Source organism: Oryzias melastigma, linkage group LG13, assembly GCF_002922805.2.
Source record: "Oryzias melastigma strain HK-1 linkage group LG13, ASM292280v2, whole genome shotgun sequence".
NCBI classification, from domain to species: domain Eukaryota; kingdom Metazoa; phylum Chordata; class Actinopteri; order Beloniformes; family Adrianichthyidae; genus Oryzias; species Oryzias melastigma.
The window spans coordinates 28,789,832-28,810,115 of NC_050524.1; the positions used below are offsets into that span (position 1 = coordinate 28,789,832).

The following is a 20,284-nucleotide window of genomic DNA, read 5'->3' on the forward strand; positions in this document are numbered from 1 at the left end:
AGATTCAACAAGAGTTTGAATGTTTTTTCTTCCTCTTCTTTTTTTTTTAACAATATTTGTTAGTCTTTCTAAAGCTAGACATCTTATCAGTTCTTTTGTCCACATTGCCGTTGAGGGTGTGTCCATGACAACAAATTTGTAAATGCTTAGTAAGCATTCTCCCGCTCCTTTTTGAACATTTTTCAGCATGTAAAAACTCAATTGCACTTAGAGCGATTTCTTCAATTTGGTACCAAAACATTCCGCTCGCTCAGGAGGACATTACTGCCTGTACTTTTGGGATTTATGTATTTTACAGTTTTTAAGATGTTAAGAAATGTATGTAGAACGGAAAATTCTTAAACTCCTTCAAAAACTTTGAAACTATAGCAATTTTTGTATAAAACGTTCAGGACATTCCTGCTTGTACTTTTGGTATTCGTTAATTTAGCAATTTTTAAAATTTTACGCAATTTATGTATTTTTTTAATCCCCATTGAAATGAGAAATTGTTCAAATACTTTGTGAACTTTTGAAACCTTTGCAATATTTGTATTAAAATGTTCAGGAAATTCATGTTTGTATTTTTGATATTCATAAGTTTCACACATTTATTTATTTTATGCAATCTTTGCATTTTTTTAATGAAATTGCTCAAATTCTTTATACACTTTCGGCAATTTTTGTAACTTTAAGTGCTTTAGCAACTTGTTATAGCTTTAGCATCGTCAGTTAATTTCTTCAGCGAATATCTTCAGCAAAAAGCATTCACACTAGCATTATCACAGGTAATGCAACTTTTCTAGTTCCTCTTGCTTGTAAAAGTCCAGTATCAATGAGTAATGACTGTTACAACTACATTTTGAGGGTACATAGCAAACACATAATCTAGAACACAATTATATGACCAATATATCCAGTCATTTTTTTTCTTAAAGCAAATAGATGAAATTTAATAATTGAATTTATTGCTATTTTTTATTTTGTTATTAAATTACTTTCAATACCAAATGTTTTATTGGGATGTTAAAGCTTTGAAAAATCAAAATAAAAATATTTTTGGGAAAAAAAAAAAAAAATCTGCTTCTGAGTTATGGGTGGGACTATTGGTGCGGAGCAAAACCCCCTTCCTCTCCCCGTTGTTGAGTTTACACACTCCCCCTAGCTTACAGCCCCCTTACACCCTCAGCCTGATGTTACTGGTGCAACAAAAATGCAGAGCAATGTTGAAGCAGCTGCCATATTGTTTTCTACATCACAAATGTAATTTTTTTTTCTAACTGCATTTTCTTTGTCTGCTCCTGAGTCACAATTCGAATGAAGAAATACTCAGAAATGCAATTTTGAGCTTAATTTTATTTATATATGTAAAAAAAATGTCACAAAAACCTGTTAAAAACACCAAAAACAATATTTGCTTTCCAAAAAAAATTCAGCTATCAGCTGCTTTTGCTCATATTTGAACTCCAACATTTATGATTCCGCCTTAAATGAGCCGACAAATGTTTCCAAGTGCAGCTACGCTTTATTTACAGAGTTTCTTTCAACACTTGTGACAGCATTTCCATTTAAGTCAGATACAAAAGACACTTCTGATGATGTTCAGACTCCAGATTCAAGAACTGTAGAACTATAAAGTTCTACTTAGTTTACTCCAGATCTTCCTGGAAAAACCTCCTTTAGGTAAAATTCATAAAGAGAGCCAGTGTTTTCTCCTTAAGACACTGGCTAATGCTGCTGTGACATTATTGCATCAGTGTGTGCAATAATGTGCACTAATCTTCTTTTTTAGCTGTGACTGAACCTCACAGGCTTTGCAGAGTTCATCATTAAGTTCAATTCAGACAGGTCTCGACATCATCCTCCAGAGAAATAGTCCCTCTTTACTGTTCATGTGTGAGATCGTTGGCGCTTCCAGAACTTCTTGACCTCACCGTGTCCTTGTGGCGTCACCACCATCGCCCGCAGAGAAGCGTCCTGCCAGACCAGACATCCCAGACCCTGCGCCAAAACCAGACTCGTTTTTGAAGAGAAACAGTCTCTGTTCAACCAACAAACACAGCGTTTGCATGTGACCAGAGGCCCCTCGAAACCCCCAGTAAACAGGGGAGCTCGGTTCAGTAGCATTAGCAGTTTATAGCTGCTCCCCTCAGAGTACACAAATACACTGAACAGGATCTGCAGAGCACACTATCAGCTTTCGAGGTGAACGTAAAAACACGGAGAACAATAAACAATAAATGCTTTTTTAAATAATAATGAGGGTCTAACCTGGGCTCTGTCCCGCAGCATCTCAAAGTCAGCCTGGGACAGGAACTGGTTATAGAGAACTCCTGCAGGAGACAAAGAGAAGAACCATGAGGAAATCAGACCTGGAGTCAGAGCGGTGACCAGACTGCAGCATCACACCCTTTCTCCTCATTTAAAACATTTTATAGATGTAATACAGGTGCAGATGATGCAGCACGAACATCCCTAATGATGCTAGAAACGGTAATGTCTCACCTTCCGTGAACTGCAGCCGGTCTCTCTCCAGCTCCCACAGTCGGATCTGGTCAGTTATGGTTGGAGGCAGGACAGGGCTCTGAAGGAGAACAGCAAAGGGTCATAAGATTAAGCAGACCCCCCCTAGAAGAGCAGCATAGATGGTGATGAGGCTGTACCTGTTTGAGCATGACAGGATGGGCTCTGGTCCTCAGGAAGTGGATGATCTGAGAGAAGAGGACAGCCACAGTTACATCAGTATCACTGGACCAGTTCATGATCTTGGACCATTGTTATATTTAATATGTCATCTGGTTTTAGAAAAAACTTGAACTAATGTACAAAAGTAGACACATGTAGTTGAGATGTTCTCTTGAATGACTTTGAAGATAGATCACAAGCGTAATATTTACCGTAAATGTAATGTAAAGGATTAAATCTGATTAAAGAGAAAAAGAATAAATGTTGGGTTGATAAAGAATTTAGATTTTTTTTTAAAAGAGAGTCACACTCTGATAAATTCAACAAAAGAATGGAACCTTTTCAAGAGACAACGCTACATTTTTTAAGATGGATGGAGAGTAAATCCCCCATTTATGCAGTAAAAGATCAGAAATAAAGGAGGTCATTGTGGCTGTTTCTATACGGGGTTCTTGTTTGTCACGTCCTTGCACAGTTTGCGTAACGACTGTGACTTTTAGTGTTTTATATATATGAAAAAATAATGATTGAAGTAGCTAATTGCAAAAAAAAAAAAAAAAAAACTAAAATTGATTAAGATTTTCTGGAAGCTTTGAGTTCAATCCAGCTTCCTTCAGAGTTCATGAAGCTAAAAAACTAAATCTTTGTGTTCAGTCTGTGAGGAATAAACTGCAAAAAGCCTTTGAAAACAAGGAACCGCCTTTTATAAAGACAATAAATCAATGTATTATGTCATTCAAGTAGTTTCCGGGACTAGTTAGAGATAAGAGGAAAGAAAAATGTCAACTTTGGAGGAAAATCTCAATAAACTGATTGTGACTTATGTGGAGTCTCCAATGTGAAGTAAGTCACAGTCCAAGTAACAGCTTTCAGAGCTGTAGACTGCTGCTCTTTCTCGCCGCTACCTGTTGTGCGGTGATGCCATTGGCGATCGCCTGCTGCACCGACTCCCTCGTCAGCTGAGCCACCACCACGTTGGAGAAGCGGTAGAGCATTTCGCTGAAGAGCGCCACCAGAGCAATCTGGAGTTCTGAACCTGAGAGGAGAACGGAGTTGATGGAGAAGATTGACTTTCCAAAAACATTCTTGATTTGAAGGTTATATTATAAAATTAAGCCTTTATTTTATTTGATTTTTCTGTAGTGATCCTCCTTTCCCCTCCGATAGGTCACTCCTCATCCTAATCTTTCAGCCCTTTCAGTTTTGACGTACTTGTGTAAGCGTAGACGCGATAATTGGTTTCCACGACGATGAAGCCCGCGTCTCCAGTTCCGGGAGTGTTCGTCACGTTGGAGGCGGGGCTGCTGGAGACTCCAGCCGCCAGGGTGATGGCCAGTCTGGTGGGGTAATAGCGCCGGGACTTCCTCTGATGACACACAATCCAACCGTCACGTCAGAACTTCACCTAAGGGACGGCGGCTGTGTTGGCTTTGTGGGTCGTACCTTCCTCTGGAAGACCAGTCCAAACTCTCGCAGATGTTGCAAAAACGTGAGTAGAGACTCGCTCATGCCTTCTACCGAGTAATCCTGATGCACAACAAAAGACACATGGCTGTAATGCTGCTAACGTGCACACCTCTTAACACTCACTGCACTCACTCTGCCGAGCGTGGAGAAGCTGAGCTGGAACAGGAAGGACAGAATCTCCACAAGATCCATTCCTCGAGACTGAAAAACACAGAACACATGCAGACAGGCCTTCGTCCTCACTTTGAAAATACATCCGTTTTACAGCAATATAAATCATATTTGAACATCTACAAAGATGTCCTTTATCCTAACTGATTTAGTCAAAGTTATTTTATTTTTCCTTTGCTGCACAAACAATTACCGTAAAAATCAATAAAACAGTAAAAAAGGTATATATAGAGGTGTATATATAGACAGCTGCACGTTCAACTTTTTGCCTCAGCACTTGGTTCTTTACTGAATTTAGTTTTTGTGCAAATTCTGGATTTAAAAATATTTTATTTTTTAATTGTCAATGTAATTCCAATGCTTCTCCATTTTGGAGAGCTGCTGTAGTTCAGAACTTGTAGAAAAAAGTACCTGAGCTGTGTTCAGGTACTGCAGGGTGAGGTACCACAGCTGAGAGGCCGTGTCCAGCAGGAGGAACTGGAACCCAGCTGAGGTGATGTACGGCGCCTCCCCAGCCTCGCTGCCAATTAGGAGAGAACGGAGAGAGGTTAAATTCCCACATATTCCCATATAATAAGCAAAAAACATTGAAATGTTTGCATTTATGATCACTTTTGGTTTAAAGATGACATTTCTCAGTGTATTCAGGTTCAACGCGTCTCAGTAGCTACAGAGTAGTCATGTCATTCTCCTCTGGTTCCTGTGCTGCTCCCCATAATCTTCATCCACATTCATTGGTGGGACATTACAAAGTGTTGCATGTTAGACGAGGAAGAAGCACTCTACCTTTTCATGAGGCCCGCCTGCACCAACAGCTGGGCCAGGTCCTGGCTGACGGCGCTGGGAGAACCCACCATGAACTGAAGGATGACCTCCCAGCGCTCCATGGCATAGCGGTCGAGGCTCTCAATGTCCCGGGCGTGGCGGTCAGGCCCCAGAGTGATGCCCTCATCTGCCCAAACTTTACCCCTGTGGAGGTGGTGGCACAACAAAAAGGTTGCCATGTTTGCATTTGTCACAGATTTTTAGTGAGGGGCAGGGGGAACGTACCCGCCCAGCACCGCTATTCTCAGGTTGTGTTTGAAGACTGGATTCAGGATGTACCCCTGCAGACCCCCCTGCAGCTGCTGACTGTGCCACAAACGGAGGCCCGTCAGAACGGAGACGCATTCGTCGTGATCCCTGCAGGACACAAACACTTTTGCAACTAGCAGCAGCAGCAGAGAAAAGTAAACTCAATAAAAACCTTGAAACAAAACCAAGGATTTAAGCTTTCTTTTAATAATTAGTAAGCCTACCAATGACTGACTTTTATCTGGTTCTGTTATATTTTAAGTGACAATTTGCTCAATTGTGATTGCACTTTAAGCCCCAGCAGGAGGCGCTGAAGCAGCCTCCAAAAAGAAGCTTTTGTACTCTCGTCAATACTCCTGGCTGTTCAGAATTTTGGACAGAGCCTCACCTCTGTCCATCCTTCCTCACCCACAGCGCCACAGCAGCTTGAGGGAGGGGCTGCTCCAAAAACAGCATCCGCATCACATAGTTCTTAGCCAGCAGGGGGAGCTCTCTGCAAAAAACAGATCAGATCACCCTGCAGTAAAAATTCAGAAAATCCTTATTTCAACTGTATAAAAGGTGACATTAATAGAAGCACATAAACAGAAAAAGGAAAAGTTCTGACATTTGATGCTATGATGATCTCTAAAGAGATTTAAATCTATTCACTGTTGAAAAGTTAGAATCATATGAAGTATCAAGAGAATAACTAAAGTTGAGAATAAAATGTTAAAAAGATCAAGTAAAGCTAAAGAGCTAAATGTCATTTTTGCGATTTGATATGATTGAAACTTTTGCACTTTTGTATGCACTTCATGGCCTCATCAAGCATTGTACTACAAAGTGAAAGCTGGAGATAGATTTTAGAAATATCTTTCAGTGCAGCGGGAGTTTCAATGCGCTCAGGGGAGCCCTCTCTTTTGGATCTGGAGCTGGTACCTGCACACAGCCAGGCAGGTAGCCGGGTGATTGTAAATGCGGTCCAGGATGTCCGGGCTCAGCTCTCTCAGGTACTCGTGCAGGTTTTTGCACTGCAGCTGGACACGCAGCTTCATCGCCTGCAACATTTACACACAACTAAATCCCAATGAAGTTCTGCCAAATTTGTTGTTCTTACAAAGACTTTTCAAATGACAGAAGAATGCACACACATTCTGGCAAACTGGATAGTTCTGGAGGGGAGAACATGTTAAATTTCCATATTAAACGATTTTCTAACAGTTCTTATCAACTATAGATGCTTTAGAAAATATAGAGATGTTGAAGTCCTTTTTTTGTGTGTCAAATTATAAGAGAAATACAAATTAGAGGAGCCTGGGTTTTGGGAATTTGACATAACTAATTAATTATTCGACAAAACATTTTTTATAATGCAATTTTCTTATAAAAAAAAAAAACAAACTTGCAATCAAATGAGGAGATTGTTTTTTAAGAGAAAATACAGATTCTAGCAGACTGAACTTTTTGTTCTGACAGAACCCTCATTGTTTATAAATCATCTTGCTTTTACGAAATCTTACATCAACTGCAGACACTAAGGAAAAGATGATCATCTGACATTTCTAACACATTTTAACTAATTTTCTGCTCTATTTTGGCATACAAGACAGAATAATTAACAAAAAAATATACAAATAAATAAGGGTGAATAAACTCCAAATAAGATGTTTGCATATTTTATTTAATAAATTGCATTCAGGCTTAATTATATGGAGATCATTCAATCTAGTTTGACAGAATTTGTGGAATTTGGAGCCAGAATAACAACTTCATTTAGAGGAAATGTGTTGTTCTTTAACATTTACATTTATTATTATTATTACTAGTTTTCAAGTATTTATGTAAAGTAACAAAATATCTGTCGCAGCTGAGCAGACTGATCATGTTTGAATCCAATACTCACTCCGGTTCTGATCTGGTCACAGCAGGTTCTGATTCTTCACCAATCGTCTGTACCACAAAGAGGTCATAGGGCAAATCAACCAGAACCAAAGGCACGCGGACAAAACCCAAAGGGAATTTCTGGATCTCAAAACAGTGAAATTAAACTCTGGATCGGTACCACATCTTTAAAACCAACTCGGAGGCTAGTGGACAGCCATTTTGCTATGACGTAACAGCCAAAGCAACCTTTCATTGGTTTAACTCTTCTTCTTTTATTGATAAAGCAATACTGGTACGCCCCCTCGTGGTTGACAGCAACAGCGCATAACTCATATGTTTTGTTTTAGTCACTCAGAACAGAAGTTGCAAATTTCTCCGTTTTAGAAAAAAATTCAAGATACAAAACTGTTTCGCTTCTCCTGAATTTGTAGGACTTTAATACAAAAACTGTGAACAGTTTCTTTCATAGTTTTCAGTGTTTTATTGCTCCTATTGTTGTGAAAATTATCTTGAGATTTTTTTTGTTCCTCTAATTACATGAAAAATCACAATAATGAATAATGTCCTTTGTTTAAAAAAAAACAAAAAAAAAAAACAAAAAAAAAACATTTTAAGAGATCTTAACCTTTGGAGATCACTCCACAGCAGCAAATATGTACATCTCTTGAAGTTACTTTTCACCTTGCCAAGGCCTTGAAGGCAAACAGAAGTATATTTGAAAACAAACGAAAAAATAAAACGTTGGTGTGGGCTAAGTCTCCCAGAAACCTGGACTAAAACTGTGTAAAACTGCATTAAAGCCTTGACTGGAGCTGAATTGAATAAAACATTTCTCAATGATAAGGACATTGTTAAATAGATTTGGTCGCCAACTGCTTCTCAAAATGTCCTTTGTTACATCCCCACAAAAATCAAACACACATTTTTAGCAGCTTTGGGCAACCAAAACATAAAAGGCCATTTACCTCAACAGGTAGTTGATTTTTCTGGCAAAAATCTAGCTAGACTGCTTGAGCATGTAGATGATGGGTGGAGTTATTAAGGTAGTTTTTAGACGGGGTGTAGGCATGATGAAGAGCTATTGAGGCCAAGGAGAGTAATATTCAACAAACAAAGAAAAATATCACGTTGGATAACCAGAGCGTTCTTTATTAATTAAAGAAAAAATATATCTATATGAATGAAAACCTTTCTGGATATTTCAAATGCTGTAAAATACTATATAAAACACATTTTAGAATAACAGTGAAAATTTAAAGTTTTTTTTTTTTTAAAGAGTTTAAAAAAAAATTGATCAAACTAGAAAAATCATATATATTTCTGAGAAAATGCATGCAGTACATGCTTCAGGACAAAAAGATACATAGAAAGCTGGTACAGTTTTATTGCTGACGTCTACTGTAGTTGTTGCTGAGGTGCCGTCCTGCTCCTTAATTTTAGCTAACTTCTGTAAAATGTATATATAAACCTGATTGTCCCCCAGACAGCAGGACTGAACCTTCACGGCAGCAGAGTCACTTCTTTACATTAGAGACTTCAATTCATGTTTTTCTTTTTTAGAATCACCAGTTTTATAGGTGCCAAAAGGTGGAGTGGACCCACACATAAACAGGAACATTCAGTTTAACAGCAAAAACACTACATAAAAGATTCAGCTGCAGTCCTTTAGTTTTTCTCTCAATCACAGCAACCGGAGTCTGGGTGATTGTTCGGGTCAGATCCAAACGCAGTGATGGAGGAGAAAGAGAAATGAGCTCTTCTCAGGAGTCCTCCTTTTCCTGGAACCTGAAACAAATCAAAGACGGGTCAGGTCCAGAACAGCAGCACAGGTGGGCCAACGCTGACGCCACTTACCTGCAGTGGATGCAGGTGAAGAAGACCGTCTGTCCTTCGTCTGCAGATCTCATCTGTCTGGTGTGGTAGATCATGCCTTCTTTGTTGCAGCGAGTACAGCGTCGGTCGATCTGAAAGCACGGCAAGAAACAAACCGTGAGGCGTAACCATGACAACAAGCGCTCTCCACTGCTGAGCGGACAGCTGTTTTTACCACAGGCCCCTTCAGCTCTGTGTCCTCGTCCTCCAGAGCCAGCGAGGTCTGCTCAGCGGGGTTGAAGATAACTGTCGACTGGATTTCCCGTCCCAAGAACTCTGCAGAGAAAATGGAGCCCAGTTAGTGACCTGTTGGAGACACTTTAGGAGAACCTTGTTGTTTCCGTGTTAGCATTAAGAGAAACTTTCTTCAAGACAGTTCCTCTGAATTCTCAACATCCTTGTCACATGACTCCAGCTTTGACCTGTGATTGTGTAGGGACCTAAAAGACTATTTACATGAGAGCTGTTTGTCTACCAGAGTGGAGAAGCGTCCCAGCAGAATAACTTCTAGATTGAGAATCAAAAAAATAATTTATTTAACATTTTATGGTTAGAAATGACTATTCCCCTGCAAGTAGGATGGGGTTGAGGTTAATTATTAACCTCAACCCCATCCTACTTGCAGGGAAATGTTTAAAATCCATGTTGGCCTCATATATTAACCGTTAATATATGAGGCCAACATGGATTTTAAACATTTTTTATGCATTATCAAAGATAAATATGTGGAAATAACATAAGCCTTTATTGTTTTACTGTATTTTTAATTAATAGACTGTAATTTCTAAATATTTTATGGTTGTATTTTAAAATAGATGATATATATATTTTTAAATATTTTGTGGTTTTATTATATCTCTATTTACCAGATTATAATTTTTAAATATTGTATGATTTTATTGTACAGTCATGGTCTAAAATTTTTGAGAATGACACATCTATTGATTTTTCCAAAGTCTGCAGTTTCATGAAAACATCTATATACTCCAGAACGTTATGAGGTGTGATCCACTCAACTCATAGTCCCTATTTGAATTGAAAATGGCATGGTCATAACAAAATGGCTTCGGGAACAAAGTGTTAAGATTTTGGGCTCTTGGCCAGGAAAGTCTCCAGATCTTAATCCCATTGAGAACTTGTAGTCAATCCTCAAGAGGCAGGTGGACAATCAAAAACCCACAAATTCTGACAAACTCCAAGAATTGATTATGCAAGAATGGACGGCCATCAGTCAAGATTTGGTTCAGAAGTTGATCGACAGCATAGCAAAACACTGCAAATATTGACTTATTGCATTTAATTCTCAGTAAAAGCTTCTGATACTTGTGAAACGCTTCTAATTGTATGTCATTATACCATAGAAACATCTGGCAAACACCTAAAAACCCTGAAGGAACACTTTGCGGAAATATATTTGTGTCATTCTCAAAACGTTTGGCCATGACTGTATTTTAAAATCGTGTCATTTTTAAACATTTTAGGATTTTATTATATTTTTAATTGATAGTACATTTAGACGTTTTATTGCATTTCTGGTTTATCCATCTGATTTGCAAGAACTGTTGAATGCAAATAATTTAATTTTAGACTAATAAGATGGTATCCTCCTCATCAATATTATTGAGACTGAACTAAAGACTTCTGGATGTTTGATCAGTGCTGTGTAAGTTGAATATAAACTTAATTGATTGGTCTGGATTTTTTAATTTTAGGAGTTTTGGAATTGGAGGTGAGTTTATATACATTTATATTCACGACGCTGAAGTTGGCTCCCGATTCACAGCTTCCGATTCGCGAGAGCGTTCCCTTCAGCGTCGTTTTATACGACGCTGTGTTATAAAACTAAACATTAGAAATGTTAAAGGAGTGCAGTTAAAACAGAAAAAAAAATCAAAATAAAAAACAATCAACACATTAACAAGTGGAACCTGAGAGTAGTTTTATCATCAAACAACAGAAAGGAGCGTTGAGTGTCAATCTGCGTGATGTGAAACCATCACCTGCCGCTCGTGTCGGCGTGGACAGCTTACCTGTCACTGGCGTGCAGAAGCTGCAACGTGGGCAGCGCACAGTGTTGGACAGTCCTGGCAGCGGCAGGACGCTGCCACAGTCCGGGCAGAAGTTCGGGTCGCGGTCGGATGAAGACATTTGGGAAGCAGAACAGCGACTCTGTCTGTTCAGAACACGTGACAACAATCTGACTAAGCTAACATCAGGCTAGCTAGCAGGCAAGTGAGTGTCGCGCGCTCTCATAGAAGTGGTTTAACTACAATTACCTTATCGGTGGCTGTAATCAGCTGTCTGTAAGACTAACACGGACTTTATTTACTTGCGTGCATGCGTGCTGTGTAGTTGTATCTCTTTTTTTCTCGTGTTAAATACAGCAGGCAGTAATGTGTATCACGTAACCGCGAGCGCCCCTAGCGGACAGGAATGCAAATGGCATCCTAGTACGGTTTGTTTTCTTCCAATTTTACACAAATGTTAGGAATATTCAAACGTTTCGATGTTCAAACTTTACAGCTTTATTTGTGATTGACTCTTTAAAAAATTATCAAAAACTACTGTTTAAATTATATGAATGTTTTAGACTACTTCCAACTTAATAATGCTGTTTTAATACATGGATTTTCACCTTCCTATAGATTTTCCGTTGACATTTTTTTAAGTCCAAGTTGACAAATTTGTCATTTATAGTCTTTTTGTGCTCCTTTATTTCTTTCTTGAAAATGTTATATGCTTTAAAAAATCAATTATTAAAATTTATTAAAATATATTTTAGCTAACTCAAAATTGCTTTGTTTAAATATATCTGATCCTCTAGTTTAGCATTTCTCAGGAGTATTTCTTGTAATTTTGGATGTCGTTATTGAATTTTTCTGATAAATATAGACATTTAACAAATTTGCCCATTTTCAGTTAATCTGACAGCTTTTGCATTGAACCATTTTAGCAAGTTACAATCTAATGGAATAGCCTTGAAAAGTTTTCTAAAAATAAATGCTTTTCCTAGTAGTGCTCTGGACTAAAATGACAGTTTAATTTTCCTACGGATTGCAATTGATATTTCCCTTTGTCTTTTGCTCTAAAATCCCTTTAACATGTGATCAAATCTAATTTCTATGCATTTTTAATTCCTTTCATTCAGTCTTAAAAAAGATTGAAAATGCAAAGTAAAGCAATCTTTGTAATGTCATCCCACAAATTGATGTCAATTAGAATCTGGACATAATTAAGCATCTAACTTTAGTTTTATGCAGCTTTTTGTAACATTTTCATCATTAAATCTCATCAGGGGGAAAAAAAACCAAAATTGTTTAGCACAAAAGGCAGTTAACTCCGATTTATATCTGCCTTTAATTGTCCAGAACCTAAATACAGACGAAGATATAAACCGGGCTTTTAAAAATAAATTAGATTAAACTTAACTGTAAGAATGTTTACCGGCATTCGTGTGAAATTGACAACTGTAATACCATCAATTATCAAAATATTTTGCTTTAATAACGCTGTAGTAAAGTTACAAACAGTTCAGGCAGTGGTTTGGCTCTGCCATGATCATTTCTTCAACCTAGAACTCCAGTTTTTCTCTGCTTAGACCTGGACTCAGTCTGGATCTCTGCAGAAGGGCCTGGTTTAGTAAAGGTCTTGGGTTTAGACTCGAACACAGAATGAGAACAGACCAGAACCTCCACGTCACAGCGGGCGTTCAGAGTTTGAATTTGGACCCAGACTTCTTTTTACCCATAATTCAAGTTGCATCTGCTTTCAAATAAAGACTTCCTGCTGTTTTTTGTCGCCACTCTCACAAAAAGAATGAGTCAGTGCAGAAAATGATCACGATAAAAAAACAATTTATTTCACAGCTGAACCTTCTGTGTTTGTAAAACATACCCCAGTATGTCAGAATGAGTGAAAAGAGACTTCTTAATCGAATAACCAGTAGGAAACTGGCTCCCAACAGGAGCCGTTTGCTGACCTCTGAGGGACACTCGGAAAGAAAACTGTATGGAGTCAAAAGAAGGAAGCAGGAAAAGCTGCAGTGAATGATGCATGATGGGAAGAAAATGAGCTTGATTAAATCTTGGTAATTTTTTTCAGGATGATCCTGCTAAACAAAATGGGATCAAAGCTTTTTTTCTTGGAGAAATTGTCTCAATAACAAATTCAGAACCAGTTTAGATCAGATCTTACATTTGTGATGGAGTCCATGATGAGCGCTGATCAATCGCTGCTACACGACAAACTGGGTTAAAGTGGCATTAAAGACAAAACAAAAAAAATGTTTTTTTTCTTTTAAGTTTTAGTTCTCAATCCTGAAATACACTTTTTGACTCCAAACTAAAACTTTGGTTTGTTTTTCTGAGGTCTGTTTTACAAATGCAGAACCAAAAGCTTTTAAAAAGTTGTGAGAACTGATCCGTCAACATCATCACAGACTGACAAGACGCTGCTTCACAACCAATCGGAGAATCCTGTCCGAGTCCTTCCAGCTGCTACAAGTGTCTGCATCTTCCCATTTTTGGATCTTTATTTTAATGTAAGCTCCAAAACCAGGAAATCAAGGCACAGTGTACCTCAGAAGTTCCAGTGACAGAACTTGGACCTTTCCTTCATTTCTATCGGGTTTCTTTGGCCTGACGAGGTGGTCCAATTCCACAGTCTGGACTCGGAGTCTGAACCGGTCTCAGCTCCAGCTGGTGTTGTACTGTGTCCAGCCTTCTGGGGGCGCCAGGAACACCCTCCGACCCCGGTGCAGGAAACTGACCACGCCCCTGTAACCCGTGCGAGGAACTCCAGATTTGAGGTCATCCATCACCCCGAGAGTCCGGGCAAACACTTTGAAGCTCTCCCTGCTGGAGTACTGCACCCTGTACGGTCCTGGACCTGACAGAGCGCCCGTCTGCTGCAGCTGCTCCATCTTTACCAGAGCGGCACTATAAACCTCTTTGATAAACGCCTCGTCGTACTTCTCCTTTAGCAGGTAAGACAAGTCCTGCTTGATGAAAGGCACAAACTCTGTGTTCAGCTTAATGTAGCGAAGGTACTGGTCGAAGAATTGACCTAAACTCACACCTTTGCGGCCAAAGGTGATGGTCCGGGAGATCTCGGGCCGAATGCAGGAGCGGTTCCGGCGCTGCTCAGGCTGCCGCATCCAGTCGTCCCAGAAGGCCGAGGGCCACTTGGGCTCCAGCTCGTCCCACATCTCCTTCAGCAGCATCCAGCCCAAACCCGGAAAGAAGTCTGTCCTGTACAGGAGCTCCGGCCTGGAGGGGTCCACCAGGGCGTCTCTGCCGTTGTCGTTCCAGGCAGAAACGCACCACAGACTTGGGTCGGCGCTCAGGATGGGATACAGGGCGCGGAAATACTCAAAGAAATCTGGCGCCACCTAAAGGAAAAAGAGAAAAGCACATCACACGACAGGAACCAGCAGTTTAGTATCAGGTGTTAAAATATGATCAAGTTCTTTAAAAACCTTTGATTACACAAAAGTGGGACCAGTGTCTGAATTAAAATCCCAGTCTGATCATCTTTTGATCTATTGTAAAACATTCCATTTTAATTAGGATTATTCCGTTTGTAGCCAAAATCTAAAATCCTGCCGTGCTCCTTACAGAGACTTCTGGCCTCAAGACAGAACGTCCTCGTCCTCTAAAGGCTGCAGAACTCCATGAACCCGTGCACTGAGCATGCTCACACCAGGACTTCAGAGCAGGTTCCGCACAGTCGTGATGAAGATGAGCGCTCACCTCTAGGTCGTCCTCCACGATGACCACGGTGGGCTGGGAGAAGGTGTGGAACACCTGGTTGAGCGCCCACCGGTAATGCCGGGCGATTTTGTAGTAGCCTTGGAACTTGCGGTGCTCCGGTCGAACCCGGATGTCGGCAAGATCCGGCTGACGGATGTGCGTCACCTGAGCTCCGTAAGAGCCGATCACGCGTGCCGTCTCGGCGTGGCCGCAGTCCTGGCTAACGATGATGGGATGGAGTTCTGGCGAGGGCCGGTACTGGATGAGCCTGTCGAGGCTGCGTTTGACCGTAACTCTGTCGCAAGCGATGACCAGGATGGGAATGACGGGCTCCAGGCTGGAAGGGGTTACCTTGTGGTCTCTGATGCTCCCTTGGGGGTTCTGTAAATCAGCGTCGGGACCTGCGGTAGGACCAGGCTGCTGCGAACGTTTCTGCTCACTGACAGCCACATTAGTTCTAATTAGTCCTGAAGTTCTTGGTGGCTTCTGGATGGTCACATCCTTGACTCTGTTTGCATCGTCCGATTCACGTCTCTCCACAGCCCTCTGCCGAGCCCACCCCGTCCTCTGCCGCTCTATCTGCTCCAGAAGCTTCTTCTGGGTCTCAAACTGCTCCTCAACCTCCTCCGCCACTCGGATCAGCTCCCCAGCGAGGTTGACCCTGCCCGATTTGCCTCCACCCGTGCCCCACGCTTCCTTCCCTCCAGGTTCGGCTCCTCCCAACTCTCCGAGGCGACCGATGGGCGGCCGACCCCAAAGATAGAGCAGAAGCAAAGCGTTCCAGGCGACGAAGAGGAAAGCGCTGCACAGTATGAGCGAGCCTTTTTTGCGAACCATGGCCCCACGGTGATGAAGGCCAAGTGACTGTCCCGCGCAGAGGAACCCGCCTCAAATAGGCAGGAAGTTCATATCATCCCGTCTGCTGGTCAGGAGAAGGCTGAGCAGTCTGAACCGACGATGAAAACAGACAGGATGAAATATCAGGATGCATTATTCCACCAAACCCCATGCAGACCGAAGGCCTCACCGCCTGCAGGAGGCGAGCGGAGCGGGGAGCGGGACCTGCTGGACGTTCTCCTTCAGCAAACCATCCTGGAAAACAGCGCAGGAGGGAAAAGAGTCACGACAGAGCTGCTGTCCTTTCCGTAAAACTAAAGTAGGTCCACTGAGTGAATACTTCTACCCTCCCTTTAACTACATTTATGGCAAAAATCTACAAAAACAATGGGTTTTAAATATTTTTTCAAAACCTTCTCAAAATTACCTGACAAAAAAATAAATGTTATATTCTTTACCCTTCCGATGATAAAACTGCCATTATTTACAAAAAAAAAAAAATCAAGCATTTTTAAACAAAAAGGACAAATAAGTTCATTTAAATACAAACGGGGCACAAAACCATTGAGAATCACAAACAGGTGTTTTTGGGGTTTTTTTCCCCAAAAGGTACAACTCAAGCTGATGAGATTGTTTTACAAACGTGAGCATAAACGAGTCAGATTATATTCTAAAGATCATTTTCATTCATTACAGGATTAGAAGGACGGTGAGCTGCTGGGGTGGGAAACATGCCTACACACAGACTGAAATACTGAAGAGAAACCTGCTAAATATCACATTTTATCCTTCAATTTTTAAAATCTTTAAGGTAGAAATACAAATTGAACAAAAAGTAGGGCTGAGATTTAAAAGAAACTTGATTTTGAGTCAATATTTACTGATAAAAATCAAGTTTATATATAAAAAACTGTTCTTAAAAGTAACTTTTGCATTTGTCTAAGCATTAAACCGTTTTTTTGTTGGTTTTAAGTGCCTGTAGTGATTATTTTATCAATAAATGTTCCATCTTTGGTTCAGTTGACATTTTGGAAAAGGCGTTTTTCAAAAATAAACTTGGTTTTAAATAGATTTTTGAAAATTAAATTGGGGTTTAAGCCATCCTAACTGAAAATGGAATGCTGTAGTTGTGGCAGAAACAAGTCTGCAGTCCACCCACGTAGCCTCTCAGGTGGTGGGGGGGCAGCAGGTGAGAAGACGCACCTTCTCTGCAGTTTAGACACCTAAACCTATTAGAGCTGGTAAATATAGAGCCGCTGTAATCTGCCATCAGGCAGACAGAAGCCGGCTACTGAGCAGCCTGAGGAGAGGCCTGTTCTACAACCAAACATGAACCACAACTGGTTTGTGTTCCGTACAACATCTGAACTCCAAAAGCGCCACAAATGCACAACTTCTGAGTGGAGATGAACAGTACTTGGCGATTACTGATGTCCCATGTATTCATATTTAATAATGTGAACTTTCTATTTTTACTGTACATCAAATTAACTACTTCCTGTTTTGTTCAGAGCAGGATAACAATGATGTTCTGCTCAGAGACAGATCGCCAGCCAATCACATGGTCGCTTACTGAGTGATAATTTATAGTCACCAATCCATGAAGCGTGTGTTGGAAAGTGGGAGGAAGTGCCCAGATAAAACCCACACATGCAACGAGAGGAACATCCAAACTTCTCACAGAGAAAACCGAATTTTGTCACTAAGTAGTAGTTGGGAAAGGGTGGTTTTTAATCACAAACGTATCTTTTTGTGTGGAAGTGCCGTAGTGCTTCAAGCAAGCATCAAGGAATTTGTGAAAAAAAAGTAAAATAAATAAATAGCAAGAGAAGCTGGGATTTGGGGGGGGTGTGTCTCAGTGGTGGAGAAAATACTAGGAGTGTAAGAGAATATTTAGTTGGCGATACTTGTATCAACTAAGGCGATATTTAATGAATTATTTATTTATAAGCAAACATGTAGTTCAATCTTACTTTTGCTTTCCATTTAAAAATATCCAAAATTACCTAAATAAAAGCACCATATGTTTGCTTGGGTAATAGCAACTTGTTTTTGAGATACAGTCACAGTACTTCCTGTTCTGATCATTGAATAATGTATTTTAGAATTTTACTTTTTTTTTTTTAAAAAATGTATTAATATTCAGATCAATCTTAAGTCATAATTAAAAAAATGTGAAATGTTGTCTGGTGTCTTGGGATGAATCAGGATACGTATTGTATCATGACATGTGTTGCAATGTGTATCGTATTGCCAAAACACACCCCTAGTAAATACTAAGGATGCCACTATTTTATGCTTATGACCAAACTGTAAGTTACATAATTAAACCCAATCTTGGGGAAAGTGAATCATTGCATCCCTACTACATACCAGTGTGTTTGCGTTGAAAGTGTCTCGCAATTGTGCAAAATTTAAGAAGTATTTATTACATTACTATGAGCCAAATGAAAGGTTAATCGCCATTTTTACTTGCTAATTGGCAAATTAAAGCAAGCAAACAAATCATATGTCAAACTGTGTCCCAAAAATAGAGGTTTGAACCAGATCGCAGGCAACGTAAATTGTTGCATCTCTAATAAATAACTACAGATACCGATGTTATCGTGAATCCTTACCCTGAAGACAAGACTGTAACCACGGTAACCAGAATCCAAAGGGCTCCCTGCTGGGGTTGCACACTTTCAAATGAAAATGAAGGTTAGAGTCAAACCTCCAGCTTATTCCAATGACTGTTTTCTGTCTGGAAATGAATATGCTTTGTGCAATCCAAATGCTCTGTTAGAACAACTTTAGATGCTCCTGCGATTATATGAGCTCCTTAACAGATTTAAGAGCTGCTGAGTGGATCTCCTGAGGTTTTTCCCCTCATTCCAGTCCATAAAAGACCTCTGCCAAGTTCTCTACTTTGTGCAGCCCACACATTTACTCGTTTTGCCAAGTTGGCTTTTTTGTGCGCCAATCAGTTCTAAGTGTCTAAAACTAAACAGCAAGAGACCAGTCCACTGAGGATGGTGAAAAGGATCTGCAAGGTTAGTCGTGTCAACTGGACTTTATTGTAGAGTTGAAGAAGTTTCTGGATGAGAAACATAACTTTTTTAAGTCTAAAGAAAGTTTTAAAAGCTTACAAACGATAAAAATGGATAGAAAATTAAAATTGCTAATTAGAAAACTTAAACAACTTTCAGAAACCTGCAAATGTAAACAATTTTTGATAGATCTGTATTTTAAAACGCGCCTAAAAATCACTGATTTTACGCTTTTCAATCATTCTTGAATGCTTACCTTAATAACAGAATGTGCACACCTGCGGACAGGTAGAAGAGGTCGTTTGTCAAGCTGCTGTCCCTGAGATCCTAACCTCTCCGTCCGGCCGTGCCGCCAGAGGACACCCGCTTCCACCTCCACCCCAGCGACCTGATCAGGCGCGAGGCGCCGGGGCTCGTGAGCTGATCGCAGCCTCCTGACCACCCAAACGCCGGGTCAGCAGCTCCGCTCAGTCGCTCATGCTAACCTGTCAGCTAGCCGAGCAGAAGCCAGCAGCGCTGCCGCTCAGCTGTCACTCCCCTCCCGCCGCCGTGTGAACAAAGGTGAGGTTCCCTGACGGACGGAACCAGGGGACGACGTCTCCTTCCTTCACTTTGCCTCCAGGTGGAAGTGCTGCGAGGGGCTGTTAGCCGAAAAACTCCCGCCGGTCACCGCCTCAGCTCCCACCACGGTTCGAGTCTGTAGCAGCAGGGCTGCCTGCACCCCCGCGTCCGGGCTCCATGTCTGTCCGCTATCAGCTCACTGGCCTCCGCTTCCTTTGTAGCAGCAGCTTCCGGCGATAACAGTGTTCTGGTTCGGGCAGTCCGAAGAGCCCCTCCAGCTGGCTCTGCCAGGCTACGACTATCAACTGGGAGCCAGCATATCTGTTAACACACACTTCCGGGGTGATGACGCGTGTGCCGAGTAGAGCCGAGTTGAACCGAACTTTTTTTTCTGAAACGCTCCTCCTCTTCGGGCTCGGAGTCAGAACCATTGAACCCCAGGAAACAGGGGTGAACAGCTTACTACCAACCGGTTGGTTGGGGGTTTTGCCACATTATTGGAGAAGACTCAATACATATATATATATATTTTATACCATAAAGAATACAAGGTTCGCAAATTGAGGTCTACATACCTAGAATAACATTTTGTGAATAACCCCCAGAACGTGTCACCCCCCGGATTCCTGTGGCTCCAGAAGAGGCACCAGATAATATATTGATAAATTCTCCACAAGTGAACTTGGAAGCACGTATTTCTGCCCCCAAAAAACATGGACTCGGAGAATGTAGTGTTTAGAAACTGCTCAACGTCTTCCAAAAATAAATAAATAAACATCTTATTCGGCTCATTATGCTAATAAATGTCTAACACCTTATAAGCACATTAAAAATCCTTGCTAATGAGTTAATAAAACTTGTCAAGGAATCTTATTATAAAGTGTTACCAAATAAATAAATGAATAAAAACACCCTCTAAAATTAAAGTGGTTCATACCTGCTTTTCATCTTTGAAAACACAAGCAAACTGTTTTTATTTCTGCAAAGCAATAG

At 40.6% G+C, this 20,284-nt stretch overlaps 3 protein-coding genes across 4 annotated transcripts; all 3 read right to left on the reverse strand.

The window, feature by feature from the left end:
• Nucleotides 1-1,484: 1,484 nt before the first annotated feature.
• On the reverse strand, nucleotides 1,485-7,500 carry gtf2h4 (general transcription factor IIH, polypeptide 4). Its single transcript, XM_024260619.2, has 14 exons — nucleotides 7,262-7,500; nucleotides 6,298-6,416; nucleotides 5,765-5,869; nucleotides 5,353-5,484; nucleotides 5,089-5,271; nucleotides 4,714-4,822; nucleotides 4,264-4,332; nucleotides 4,108-4,191; nucleotides 3,877-4,030; nucleotides 3,570-3,700; nucleotides 2,643-2,690; nucleotides 2,485-2,563; nucleotides 2,251-2,312; nucleotides 1,485-1,980 (listed from the first exon to the last, which is right to left on the reverse strand). Exons 2-14 carry the CDS (start codon nucleotides 6,411-6,413, stop codon nucleotides 1,870-1,872), a joined length of 1,383 nt encoding a protein of 460 aa, XP_024116387.1. The 5' UTR covers nucleotides 6,414-6,416; nucleotides 7,262-7,500; the 3' UTR covers nucleotides 1,485-1,869.
• An 870-nt stretch (nucleotides 7,501-8,370) lies between these two features.
• Nucleotides 8,371-11,499, reverse strand: polr1h (RNA polymerase I subunit H). Its single transcript, XM_024295351.2, has 4 exons — nucleotides 11,145-11,499; nucleotides 9,290-9,390; nucleotides 9,097-9,206; nucleotides 8,371-9,027 (listed from the first exon to the last, which is right to left on the reverse strand). Exons 1-4 carry the CDS (start codon nucleotides 11,260-11,262, stop codon nucleotides 9,003-9,005), a joined length of 354 nt encoding a protein of 117 aa, XP_024151119.1. The 5' UTR covers nucleotides 11,263-11,499; the 3' UTR covers nucleotides 8,371-9,002.
• Nucleotides 11,500-12,951: 1,452 nt separating this feature from the next.
• Nucleotides 12,952-19,681, reverse strand: mgat1b (alpha-1,3-mannosyl-glycoprotein 2-beta-N-acetylglucosaminyltransferase b). 2 transcript variants are annotated; one of them, XM_024295383.2, is made up of 4 exons: nucleotides 18,987-19,681; nucleotides 15,892-15,956; nucleotides 14,865-15,810; nucleotides 12,952-14,503 (listed from the first exon to the last, which is right to left on the reverse strand). In XM_024295383.2, exons 3-4 carry the CDS (start codon nucleotides 15,699-15,701, stop codon nucleotides 13,802-13,804), a joined length of 1,539 nt encoding a protein of 512 aa, XP_024151151.1. In that variant the 5' UTR covers nucleotides 15,702-15,810; nucleotides 15,892-15,956; nucleotides 18,987-19,681; the 3' UTR covers nucleotides 12,952-13,801. The 2 variants fall into 2 exon arrangements, with proteins under 2 accessions (XP_024151151.1, XP_024151132.1); XM_024295364.2 differs by having other exon boundaries at nucleotides 14,865-15,956.
• Between the last annotated feature and the right edge of the window lie 603 nt (nucleotides 19,682-20,284).